At 33.8% G+C, this 14,120-nt stretch overlaps 1 protein-coding gene across 3 annotated transcripts in view; it reads left to right on the forward strand.

Annotated features, from left to right (window-relative positions):
• The window catches only part of NAALADL2 (N-acetylated alpha-linked acidic dipeptidase like 2), a 1,359,315-nt gene that overhangs the window by 889,679 nt on the left and 455,516 nt on the right, over positions 1 to 14,120 (forward strand). For all 3 annotated transcript variants that reach the window (XM_080802354.1, XM_080802355.1, XM_080802353.1), the window contains one exon: positions 3,253 to 3,403. In XM_080802354.1, the coding sequence (XP_080658480.1) occupies positions 3,253 to 3,403 (151 nt within the window). The remainder of the gene's footprint in view (positions 1 to 3,252; positions 3,404 to 14,120) is intronic.

The following is a 14,120-nucleotide window of genomic DNA, read 5'->3' on the forward strand; positions in this document are numbered from 1 at the left end:
GTAAATTTAAAAAATGGACAAATAATTTTTAGCTAGATTGGCAAATATTTCTTAAAAATAATATTCAGTGCTGGTGATAGAGGAAACAAGTACTCAGATATACGACTGGTAAGAATGTAACTTGTTATAGTTTTTCTGGAGGGAAAATAGTTTATCAAAAATCATAAAAGTAGCAATACTTTCACCTAGAAATTCTACCTGTGGAAATATACTTCATGAAAAAATATATTTTGTGCCATCATTTAGCTATAAAGAAGTTTGTTGAAGTATGATATAAAAAATTCAAATTTATAAAACCAACAGCCAAGGAATGGTCAAATAACATTTGATAGCCTTTCTATATATTTTTTTGTTTCAAATTTTTATTTAAATTCTAGTTAGCATGTAGTGTAATATTGGTCTCAGGAGTAGCATTTAGTGACTCTTCACTTATATACAATACCCAGTGTTCATCACAATTAAGTGCCCTCCTTGATCTCCCTCACCCATCTAGCCCATCGGCCACCCACCTCCCTCCCTCAGCCCCCAGTTTGTTCTCTATATTTGAGTCTCTTATGGTTTGCTTCCCTCTCTCTCTGCTTTTTTCCTTCTGATATATTCAGCTGTTTTGGTTCTAAATTCCACATATGAGTGAAATCGTATGGTATTTGTCTTTTTCTGCCTAATTATCTCACTTGGCATAATACCCTCTAGCTCCATCTACATCATTGCAAATGGCATGATTTCAGCCTTTCTATATTTTATTATTATATTATTTATAACATTCATGTATGTATAGTATACAGCTATTAATGTTGTATAGAAGTGTACTTATCAACATGGACAGATATTTACTATGTGCTTTTAAGTGGAAAAAAATAGATTGCAAAATTTATGGTGTGTGGTCTTATTTTGTAAGTATACATGTGTGTGTCTAAGCCCTAATAAAAGGATTTAGAAACTCCAACATATTAACATTTGCTATTTCTTGACAGATAGGTTACTAGGACTATTGCTATTATTATTATTATTATTATTATTGTTTTGACTGTATCTTTTTTCTCTAATGATCACAAATCACTTTAATAATTTTAAAAAGTAATTTTAATATTTAAAAACTCCTTTCTAGAATTGTTCATATTTTTCTTAATTTATTCTTCTATAGTAAGCAGAACATTCAAAATCATTCCATTGGTCATTCTTTATAAAAGTAGTAATTTCAGCATCTAAACAATAGAAGCCCTCCCTAAGGACTTCAGTGTGAGCTTTTGGAGAGTCAGTCTTAAATGTGACCCTCTTATTGACATATTCTTTGTTCTTTTTTCTTTTTCTCATTTTTCCCGTCTCCCTAAATCCTCCTCCCTTTTCATTAAAACAGTAATGAGAAAATCCTAGTTCAACAGGAGTCAATTGTTCTTTGCTTAGGTTCACAAGGTTATTTTTTCTGATTAATAATTAAATAGACCTTATTTAATATAACATATTAATTAGATAATACATACTTGTCCATTACTCAAAAATTGGAAAGTACAGAATATTTTTAAAAGAGTTGAAAAAATGCCTTTAATGTGATGTACTTACATCAAGTATTTTTTTTTATTATTCTGCATATACTTCTCTTATGTAAAAACCATATCATATGTACAATTGTATGTTTTATTTTTCCAATAGAACTGCATCCTGGGGTACCTGGGTGGCTCAGTGGGTTGAGCATCTGGCTGTTGATTTCAGCTCAGGTCATGCTCTCAGGTCTTGGGCTGGAGCCCTACATCAGGCTTTGCGCTCAGCAGGGAGTCTGCTGGAGATACCTCCCGCTCCCTTTGCGCCTCCCTACCACATGCACATGCACTGTCTCTCACTCTCTCTCAAATAAATAAATAAATAAATAAATAAATAAATAAATAAATAAATCTTTACGACAACAACAAAAAGTGCATCCTAAGTATTTTCTCAGAATTCTCTCTCTGTGTTTTTTTAAAGAGTAGGTGCTGTGCCAAACCAGCATCTTTCTCATTTGTTCCTTCATTTAACAATACTGGTGAATGACTACTATGTGCCTGTTAAGAGCAAAAGTACATTGTAGAGAAGATAAGCGTGGTTCTCTCCTCATGGAGGGGCTCAGCTAGGCCCACAGCTGCTGCCTTGCTTAGGCCACTGTAAAACTTAATAAATAAGTAAAGCAGTTACTGGGAAGTGAAGTATAGGTGTTAACTACAGTCACACAAGGGACAGCAGCCGCCTACACTTAGTATGATTCCTAGTTATAGTCTCCATGATTTCCCTCCCCCGTGTCCCCTAAGTGCTTTTCCTCTCTCATTGGAAACACATGGTTTACCAAATTATGATCATTGTTTTTCACATCAGGTAAGTCACACTAAGATATATAAGCACTTTACCCCAACAATTAATTTACCAAGTTAAGACAGAAACAACATGAAATGGCAAGTTCATTTGCCCCATCATACTCCTATATTGTGTACATACTGAAGAACAGAGAGGCATCTACATTAGATACGTCTCAAGTGAAGTAATCAGGAACTGTTCTCAAAATCTTTCATGACAAAGACAGAGAGGAACTGACCATTCAGAAGGAGGCCCCTGGGTTCTCTCCATCCCTCAGCTGCTATATGTGAGAGGTATGACTGGAATATCCTGGGCACAGACCAGAGTGTCTAGGACAGGGGGGCCTTCAGGAGGGGTCAGGACAGTGGCTATTTGCCAAATGGTGTGAAAGTATTTCAACATATTAGCAACTAGTATGACAGACTTAGCCCTCTAGGAAATAATCTCAGAATACTGTAGGTGACTTCTGCTTTAAGGGAAAGACATGATCGCAGCCAGAAAAATTCTTTTACAGCACAATTTTGTCTTTCGTAGATCCTTTGTTAATCTCCAGATCTACTTAGATAATTAAAAATGAGGGAGGGAGAAATTCCATGTGCAGACAACTAAAATCAAAAACAGACATTATAGGAATGCTGCTACAATAATGTTGAGACAGAGGAAATAAAGGAAGAGCCAGTGGAATAACTCTGTGACTGGGCTTGACAATTGGGAAATCTGAAATGCCTAATCATTTCAAAAGAAAAACCCAGAAAAGAGAGTCATCTTATTTTATTTTATTTTATTTTAATTTTGAGGGGGAGTCATTTAACTTAGTTATGAAATAGCGGTACTTTCGATGTATATGATAATATTTTTAATATTAAGTTAATATTTAAACTATTAAGCTACTAAAAGCTATTAAACTAATGGTTTTCTCTTCTCTTTTAGCTTTCCTTATTAGAAAAGGCTGGATTTGGTGGTGTTCTTCTATATATTGATCCCTGTGATTTACCAAAGACTGCAAATCTTAGCCATGATACCTTCATGGTGTCACTGAACCCAGGAGGAGACCCTTCAACGCCTGGTTATCCAAGTGTGGGTAAGTGTGCAGTTAATCTTTCCCATTCTTTTAAACACTACATGTTATAATTTATAAGTACATGCTGGATTAATCAAGGGATAGCAAAGTTGAAGAATTCTTACCATTCCATATTCAAAAAATGATTTTTATCTGCTCAAGTTATAGACTATCCCTCTATTGGAACAAAACTTTTTTAAAGTCTGTAACAGTCTGTAATAAATTTTTGTCTGGATAAGTTGCATATTTTCATATTTTATATGTTATTATTGATTGACTGAAAGTTAAATTAATACCAGGTGGGATAGGTACTCCATATAGGTGGAAAACATATACAAATACCTAGAAGGATGAAATACCTGCTGCTTTAGGGTGTCTGTGTAATTATTTAAAGCACAGAGTCTAGGGGTACACATGGTCTGGGTAGGTGACTTAAGCAGTGGAAAATGATGCTGAAAAAGAATGGAGTTAATATGATCAACTTGTCTGGCTCCCTAAGGGAAGGGATCTTAATCACTGGCAGCATAGAAAATGACCATCTTTGCATCAAACATCCTTCTCTTTCTCAGTTAAGTTGTGTTCATGTTATTGGGGGGTCATGTGGCAGACAGAAGACAACTGAATTTGGCAGGTGCTCCCTGCATCATTGAGTTTCTGTCCAATGTATCATTGACGAGAGGTCCATTAATACAGTCTTGGCTGTGGAATAAGCTCTGTGAACCTTCTTCCAGGGTGAGAGTAACCCATTAACCATGACACTACAGTCAGTAATTAAACTAACAACAACAACAAAAAAAATCACGTAATTATTCATGTGTTCTGCCAAAATTCTTCCCTGTTTTCCACAAAATATCACAAAAGAGTTTCTAATTATCTTGTTTAAGTCCACTTGTCCTCTCTCTATGTATATTAACTTTACTGATTCATCATTAACTTCCCAACAATGAAGTAAATTGAATCAAATATGAGTTATAATTTATAAATTTTGTTAGGTCTACTGATTACTGCTTTATCCTCTAAAGTACATTGCTAATAATCCATTTAAGAATTGCCCTTGAGACCTTATCGATAGGTATTTTTTACAGTCTATTGTCTCATTATTAGAATTTTGGAAATTAAAATTAGGAAATGTCCATCTACATCACCAAAAATGTCAGTCCACCTCTCTCATTTGCAAATGCTCTAACCTCCCTGGGTAATAACACCTCAGCTTCAAGAGTCTGCATATGACAGCTAACTTTTTTGTGATGAATCAATGGGCTCCAAGGCTATCAAAAGCTACTTTATGAATACTCTGTTCAAGGTGGTGAATTGACCAGCTGGCAGCATTTTCTCTTAATATTTTTTTTGGCTCAGATCATTTCATAATTGTAGAATTCCATTATATGTAGCAAAATGTTAGCCAGAGTCTCAAGCAATCTCAGAATTTTTTTTCTCTTCTCTTTTTTCTTTCTTTTTTCGTTTCATTTCTTTTGTTTCGTTTCATTTTTCTCATTTCCCTTTTCTTTTATTTTTCTTTTTTCTTCATTGCATGTCTTTTTTCTTTCCTTTTCTTTTTTCTTTTCTTTTACCTTTCCCTTTCTTCCCTCGCCTCCCCTTCTCTTCCCTTCTATTCCCTTTCCTATTTGCCCCTTTTCTTTTCTTCCATTCCCTTCCCTTTTCTTTGAAATAATTTCAACTCATAAAAACTTTCAAGTAGATTATTTAGAAAATCTGTGTGACTTTATTCCAGACTTCTCTCATATTAATATTTTACATAATATTATACAGTTATCAAAGCCATAAAATTAACATTGATGTGGTGCTGTTAACCACTTATAGACTTTATTCAGATTTCTTCAGTTCTCTCCCTCTCTCTCTCTCTCTGCCCTGGTTGCTAAGAAGCTCTGATTAACCATAATGACTTATACCATTGGCTCCTGATTTATTTATCCCTTCCTCTTGCAATTATCTTAAGATCTCTGTGTCTTATGGTTTTATTCACATTTTAAAAAAATAACAAAACCATCCTCAATTTTGTGGGCAGGGAAGGAGGAGGAGAAGGCAGGTGGTGAATTGTAAATAAAAACTACTGAAAATAATTTATTCAAAATGAATAGCAGTACATGACTTAATACCCTAAATACTGTTAGGTAAATGATTATTAGAGGAATTAATATAAAACTACCTCTTTTCCAATATTAGGAACTCTGTTTTATTAACTAGTCTAAGGATAATGAAGTCCTAAAGAAGGGTATTGAATAATAAAAATACAAATAGGTGGTTTTATATGTTTGTTTTTAATATATGCATAATAAACAAGAGCATAACGAACTTTCCATATGCCTCTCCTTGCTTCGTCAACTATCTACATTCTATTATTTTTATGTTGTCTGTACATCTCCTCACACCCCACAACACCACTTGTATTTTTACATAAATTGAAATGCACACATCTTAACCAACAAAAGGATATACCCATGTAATCTCCGTGCCTATTTAGCTATAGTACATTTGTATCACATCAGAAATTTCAGAGTCAATTCCCCATCACCAGCCCTTGCTCAGCGCCAGTCTCACTTTTATCATGGAGTGTGTATTATGTTAGGTGCAGGTTCTTTTGCTTAGAATAATGTCTTTGATGTTTATTCACTGTTCCATGTAACAGTTTATTGTTGGAAAGTATACCACAATTTTTGAATTGATTCAAGTAGATGTTTTTAAAAATAAGAATGCTAAGGCACTCTTCTGCAACATATGATCCAAATAGATTGTTGAAATAAGACACAGGAACTTCCTATAAGATCGTTCTGCTCAGTACATCTCATTGCATATCCGAAAAATTCTTGGTTATTGTAGAATCAGAGCAAAGGATAAAAAAAAGTTTTTAAAAAATCTTTTCTTCCTATCATGGAAAAGACATCATGGAAAATGTTGTCTTCTCATTCTTTTAATAAAAATAAGACTCTAGATTCCCTTGGCATATTAATCACTCCGAGTCTTATTTTATTTACCTTAAAAAGAATTGTACTAATATAATATATATGTTGATATATATAGATATAGATACAGATCTTACAAGATTGTAAGGAAATGCAATATCTCAAACTTTGCCCCAGACTTAAGTAGGAATTCTGAGGGAGGGACCCAACCATCTGTATTCTAACAAACTCTCCATGTGGTTCTGATGCAAATGAATTTTGAGACCTGCTGAGCTAGAAACTTTATGCTTCTTTTCCAAATCATAGTTGGGTGGCTAGGACTACTGACCCAAACTTTGTGACCTCATGTTACTGTTCTTTAAACGTCTTCTATTGCTGCCTTTTATTTTCCCCACCTCCGTGTTAATCAGGACTGAGGAATATTTGCGTTCTGGAGCCTGGACCCAATTTTTGTACTCCATTAGCTCTCAGTAAATATTGATTGAGTGAATAACTTGTTCCTTTAACATGACTACTTGTCTTTGATGATTCTGACCCTAGGCTATACCCTAACTTTAATTAACCTAATTAAAACAAAACAAAAAAAAGTGTGTGTCAGCATGTACCTCTGATGGATTTGTTTATAAAATACATGGTTTTTCTCCTTAAATGCTCTGTTCTTTCATACATATTCTACCACTCAGAACAACATAAATTCTGCTTAAGATATTAGGGTATTAAAAGTCTAATCTATTCTCTTAATTCCTTTGATAACTTATCAAATATGTCAAAGATTAAGTGTCCAAAATATCAGACTTCATCATAAGTACTTCTACCAACTTGCTACAAGTATTTCAACTACACTAAACTATAATCTAAGCAAACCACATTTCCTAGAACGATTTACTTTTAGAATTCTAAGAGACTTCTGGTTCATATAGGGTTCAAATAGTTTTGAAGCACAAAAACTTGATCATGTTAGCTAGGGGCTCATGTAAATGAGGCATAGGAACCAACATTTACAATAACTGGTCATAATTATAACACCAGTGATTAGTTATAATAAAAAATATGCTTAGCTTAAAATCATTAGTTGGTTTTGCTCAAAACAAAGAGAGAATCAGAAAGCTATGGATGAGAATAAATAAAGGGAGATAAGAAATAGACCCTTTAAGGAGTATATCATTTAGTCTATGTTGAAACATGGAAAAGAAAATCCTTCTCCAAGTTGTAAGTTTCTGATGGTCTGACAACTAGACTAGAAGTAGTAGTTAGAAGTCCTTTTCTTTCCATATTTTTAAAATAATTTATGTTCTGAAACCTCTGCTTGCTATAGAGTTTATTTGGATTTTAGTACCATCTCCAAATATCTGCCTGTTTAACCTATGGACAACTAGTTAATTGAAATCCAAGTTTTCTTTTATCTTGCCTGAGACTTAATTCTCCTTTTACACCATTTACTGAAATCCATCCTGATTTAAAGTTTTCTGTATCTGTTGCTCTTTATATTTGTTACAATCCTGTTTTATCACCCCTTTTTTCTTTGTTTTAAATTCTAGAGAGGAAAGTTGTTTCAATGGTTTTACTCTAGTGAAATGTATCAAATGACACAGTTTATTTAATATTCCCAGTGTTACAATTCAGTGGATCGGTGTGTTGTTTACCTGCTGTCTGTTCAATATCACCTCTGCCAACCAAAAACCACTCAAAGAATAATGAATATCACTGTAATTTGTGACAAGTCTTCTCCAGGCTTTCTTGGTCCAGTTACCTGGACAAATGTCGAAAGACTGACTTGAGTTGGCACTAAATCAAGTGAGACAATGTTGAACTATTCCCTGACTAGAATAGCAGGAAATATAAATATGTGCCTAGTTGTCAAAACAAAGTGTTAGATATTCACAGCATGAAATGTCTTGTTGCTTTGTTGGGAAAAAATAAAGTGTCTGTATTTTTATTATTTTACTCTAACTGGTGGTTCTTGTATGTGTCTGGAAGGCTTCAGCTTTACATGAAATATTGTCCAAATTGGTCCTAAGAAACATTTGAAGAGAGGCTCATAGTTAAGCTGATTTTTTTTCAATGTTTCATTTGCAGCATTGTGAGAAGAGAGATTGTTTGAATTCAAACTGCTCCTTTCAAAAATCCAAATTTTGTTTTGTAAAATAATTTTAGTTACTAAGTTTTCTTGGTCCCAAACAGGGAAATTTGTAATTGATTGCTGCAATGTCTAAGATTACAGCCCTTTAGAGAATATTTTTGAATGATTATTGTTCATAGACAATATGTGTGCCGCATGGTTTTCTACTCAGTCAGAATGTTCTTTACTTATTATTGTACTCAGAACTCTCTATTTTAAACTAAACACCCACTCTATCAATGGAGACAATCAGTTTGTATCAGAATTAAAGTTTCCCCCAAAATCTGGGATTCTAAGAAGATGAAAAAATCTATTGCTTGAAAAAACGATTCATCAGTAAATTTCCATCACAATGAAGATAAGAAGCTAATTGAAACAACAAGAAAATTAGTTTTACATTGTTATAGGACTTCGTATGCCTTATCTTGTTAAATCTTTCAACAAGACAACTTTTACTGTCCCCACTTTCCAGATAGGTAAACTGATCCGTAGAGAAACTGAGCTTTATTCAAAGTGATCAGACTAATATAACCAACACTTAAATCCCAAGTTGCCTAACTTCTAACCTAATGGGAATTCCACTAATATTATCTTGCATCAACCATAAATTTAGGTAAGTTAGTTTTATGAAAATAAGAATTGCATTTGATGTGATATCAGACAAATGTTTAAATTTAATGCTAAAGAACACTTGGCTCTGTTTGTTTTCTCCCCACTTTTAATACATGATTAAGTGTAATGTTGAAAATGAAATATAGGGGCACCTGGGTGGCTCAGTGGGTTGAACCCTCTGCCTTTGGCTTAGGTCATGATCCCAAGGTCCTGGGATCGAGCCCCGCATCAGGCTCTCTGCTCACTGGGGAGCCTCCTTCCTCTTCTCTCTCTGCCTGCCTCTCTGCCTACTTGTGATCTCTGTCTGTCAAATAAATAAATAAAATCTTTAAAGAAAATGAAATATAAAGTATAATGGTAAAATTATAAAGCTTGCCTGCAGGTTTAGACTACATCAATATGACATCAGAAAAAATTAGGATTGAATCATATGCAATTGCCAATATTCTTCCAGAGTATAATTTCTACTCTTCTCTATAAGAATACAATAATTATAAAAGAAATTATGATAGAAGAAATAAATTGAACAACTAATTAACTAACCAAAGTATGTGAGGAAAAACAGTAACAACAAAAGACCTGGTTTTATTTTTCAACCACAAAATTATATAAATTATTTTAGTGGAATATATTCAAAACTTATCATTTCTATGACTTTATTAACCTTTTTATCTAAGAGCTTTAAACTGCAAAATACACCCATCTGATTATCTTTCTCAAAAATACAAATTGTTGTTCTCATCATGGGTACCACCCACTTTTTCAAGGTATTAGGCAGTAGCTGAGCAGAAAATTTAAGCTGAAATTACATAAAAGAGCAAGAATATGTCTGAGAAATAATAAGTCATGCTGTATAACACAGTTTTTTTAAGACTTATTGGGGCACCTGGGTGGCGCAATGGTTAAGTATCTGACTCGGTTTTGGCTCAGGTCCTGATCTCAGAGTGGTGAGATGGAGCCCAATGCTCCCTGCTCAGCAGAGAGTCTGTTTAAGATTCTCTCTCCCTCTCCCTCTGTCCCCCAACTCAAATAAATGAATAGATCTTTAATAATATTTATTTATTTATTTATTTTTTCATTCATTCATTCGTTCGTTCATTTGAGAGAGAGATTGTGAGAAGGAGCTGGGGGAGAAATAGAAGGAGACGGAGAGAGAGAATCTTTTCCCCCATAAGTGCAAAGCCCCATGCAGGGTTCCATCTCAGGACCTTGAGATCAGGACCTGGGCCAAAGTTGGACGCTTAATGGACTGAGCCACCCAGGTGCCCCCATAACACAATTAATTTTACTTTTTCCAGCCAGTTTTCATACTTTCTTATCTGTCATGGTCAGGAACTATATACTGCAGTAGCTGGTGGTCTTACTTTTGACAAACAAGCTATCTTAGAGGAAAGTTTAGAACTAATGTCAGAAATAAACTTAAAAAAAAAATCCCTGTAGTCTGCTTTTACATTCACTATCAGATGATAAAGGCAATATAAAATAATAGCAATTTTTATTTCTGAACTATCCATTATGAAGAGTGAATTTTCAACAGGTGGCAAATGACACGGTGGGAGTATCACACAGGATTCTCATAGCCTTATATATTAAGTGTCAGTATTTTAAGAAGTTGATTTCCAAATCAGCAATTATAGTCAACTCAAAGTTATTCTTTGTTTATGTCTTTCAGAAAATAGGGCATGATTTTTATTTAAGAAGTTTTTTATTTAAGAAGATTTTTGTTTAAGAAGTTGATTTCCAAATCAGCAATTATAGTCAACTCAAAAGTATTCTTTGTTTATGTTTTTCAGAAAATAGGGCATGATTTTCTGTTCATTATTTTCTTTTCTGTTTAGTGGCAAAATATAATCCATATTATGCCAAAGCAATCTGAAAATTAATACTTAGTTATATAGTGGCTACTGAAAAACTTTCTATGTCTATGTTAAATGTGGCACTCTTGATTAAATATATAAATAGGTCAAGGTAATTATGGCTTTCATTAACTCCTTTTTATTTTTTCCCATTTTTCAGCTTTATTGAGGTATACGTGACAGAAGTTCAATATATTTGAGGTATACAGTATGATAAGCCAATAAATCTACAAATTATGAAGGATATGCACATTCCTCACCTAACATATTTATTTATCTTCTCTTTATTTTTTTCTTGAGAACACTTAACTTTTACTCCCATAGCAAATTTCAACTATATAATACAATATGGTCAACTATGGTCACCATGTTATACATTAGATCTTCAGCCATCATTCTTTTTATAATTGAAAGTTTGTACACATTTGCCAGACTTTCCCTTTTTCTCCCACTTCCCAGACCTGGCAACCGCCATTCTACTTTGATTCTGTAAGTCTATAAGTTCAGTCTTTCCTTATTTATCCTTTCTTGTTCTTCTTCTCCTTCTTGTTCTTCTTGTCCTTCTTGTTCTTCTTCGTGTCCCCCTTCTTCTCCTCCCCTTCCTCCTCCTCCTCCCGCTTCCCCCTCCCTCCGCCCTCCTCTCCCCTCCCCCTCCCTCCTCCCTCCTCCCCCTTCCCCCTCCCTCCTCCCCTCCCCTCCTCCTCCTTCTTCTTCTTCTTTTTAGATTACACATATAAATGATACCATGCAATATTTATCTTTCCTAATCTGGATTATTTCATTTAGCATAATGCCCTCCAGATTCATCTAAGTTGTTGCAAATGGCAGGAATTCCTTATTTTTTGGTTGTTTACGTATACCATAGTTTCTTTGTTTGTTGTTCATTCCTCTATTGACTGGCACATAGGTGGTTTTCATACTTTGGCTATTATGATTAATGCTGCAATAAACATAGGAATATAGATATCTTTTTGAGATAGTGTTTCCATTGCCTTTCTATACATACACAGAAGCAAGATTGCTTGGTCTTATAGTAGTTCTATTTTTCTTTTGTTGAGGAACCTCCATGGTATTTTCCATACTGGCTGTACCAGTTTACATGCCCACCAATGGTGTACAAGGGTTCCCATTATAGCCTACCAGCATTTGTATCTTTTTCTTTTTGATAATAGACATCCTAACATGTATAAGGCAATATCTCATTGTGATTTTGATATGCATTTCCTGGATGATTAGTGATGTTGAACACCTTTTTGTGTACCTACTGGCCATTTGTATATGGTCTTTAGAAAAATGTCTATTTAGGTCCTTTACCCACTTTTCAATTGGATCCTTTCCTTCCCTTCCTTTACCTTCCCTTCCCTTCCTTTCTCTTTTTTTTTTCCTTTCATGAATTATATGAGTTCATTGTATATTTCAGATAATAACACCTACCTGATAAGTGATTTGCAAATATATTCTCCCATTCCATAGGTTGTCTTCTCATTTCGTTGATGGTTTCATTTGCTGTACAGAACTTTTTAGTTTCATACAGTCCCACTTTTTATTTTTGCCTTTTTTATAGGGATTGCATTAATCTATAGATCTGTTTTGGTATTATGGAAATTTTAACAATATTAATTCCTCTAATCCAGGAACATAGGATATCTTTGAATTTATTTAAATTTTTTTAAAATTTCATTCAAATCAAGGTCTTATGGTTTTCAGTGTACAGATATTTCACCTTGTTGGATAAACTTTTTCCTAAATAACTTATTCCTTTTGATGCTGTTTTAAATGGAATTATTTTCTTAATTTCTCTTTCCAATAGTTCATTTTTAGTGTACAGGAACATAACTGATTTTTGTATGTTCATTTTGTATTCTGCAACATTACCAAATTTGTCTATTCTAACAGATTTTGGGTGGAGCCTTTAGGGTATTGTCATCTTTCATCCCTTCTTTTTTGACTTGGATTTTTGTCTTTCTTTCCTAATTGCTCTGGCCAGGATTTCTAGTACAGTGTGGAATAAAAGTGGTGATCTTGTTCCTGATGTTAGAGGAAAAGCTTTCAGTTTCAGCTCTTCACTGTTGAGAATGATTAGCTATGGCCTTGTCACACATGGTCTTTATTATTTTGAGGTACTTTCCCTACATAACTGCTTTGTTGAAAGTTCTCATCGTAAATGGTTGTTGAGTTTTGTCAAATGCCTTCCCTGTATCTATTGAGATCATATGATTTTTATTCTTCATTCTGTAATGAGGTATATTATACTGATTTACATATGTGGAACTTCCTGTGTCTCAGGAATAAATTACACTTTATCATGCTGTAAAATCCATTTAATATCCTGATGAATTTTGTTAGCTAGTTTGTTAACTATTTTGTTGAGAATTTTCGCACCTATGTACATTAGGTATATTGGCCTCTGATTTTTTTTTTTTTTTTGGGTGTCCTTGTCTGGTTTTGTTATCAGTTTCATGCTGACTTTATAAAATGAGTTTGAAAGTATTTCTCCTATCTTTTGGAAAATTTAAAGAAGGGCTGGTATTAGCTCTTCTTTAAATATTTGGTAGAATTCACTAGTGAAGACATTTGGTCTTGGACTTTTCTTTGTTGGAGGTTTTTTGTTTTGTTTTGTTTTGTGTTTTTAGAGATTTTATTTATTTATTTGAGAGAGAAAGAGTGAGAGAGAGCATGAGAATGGGGAGGGTCAGAGAGAGAAGTAGACTTCCTGCTGAACAGGGAGCCCGATGTGGCACTAGATCCTGCGACTCCAGGATCATGATTGAAGGCAGTCATTTAAACAACTGAGCCACCCAGGTGCCCATGTTGGGAGGTTTTTGATTTAAAATTCTTACTAGTGATTAGTCAGTTCATATTTTCTATTTCTTCACGATTCATTTTGGTAAGTCATATTTTTCTAGAAATTTATCTATTCCTTCGACATTGTCCACTTTGTTGCCATAAAATTATGCATAGCAGTCTCTTAGTTCCTCCAACAATCTCTGTTTAATCTCATAAATTAGTAGTAGCCAGTAATATAATATTGAACTTTCTAACAAACATTTGTTCCTAAATATTTTTTCATTTACTGAATTTTAACCAATTACTTTACTTTATGTCCTATAAAAATACTAAACTATTTATATATATATGGCATTTAATTTTTGTCTATTTTTATCCTTTTGCAAAACCAGATGTAGTAAAGATGTTTAGTTTCTTTATAGCTTCACTGCAAATTCATTATA

The sequence above is a fragment of the Martes martes genome (genome assembly GCF_963455335.1).
Source record: "Martes martes genome assembly, chromosome: 1".
Taxonomy (NCBI): domain Eukaryota; kingdom Metazoa; phylum Chordata; class Mammalia; order Carnivora; family Mustelidae; genus Martes; species Martes martes.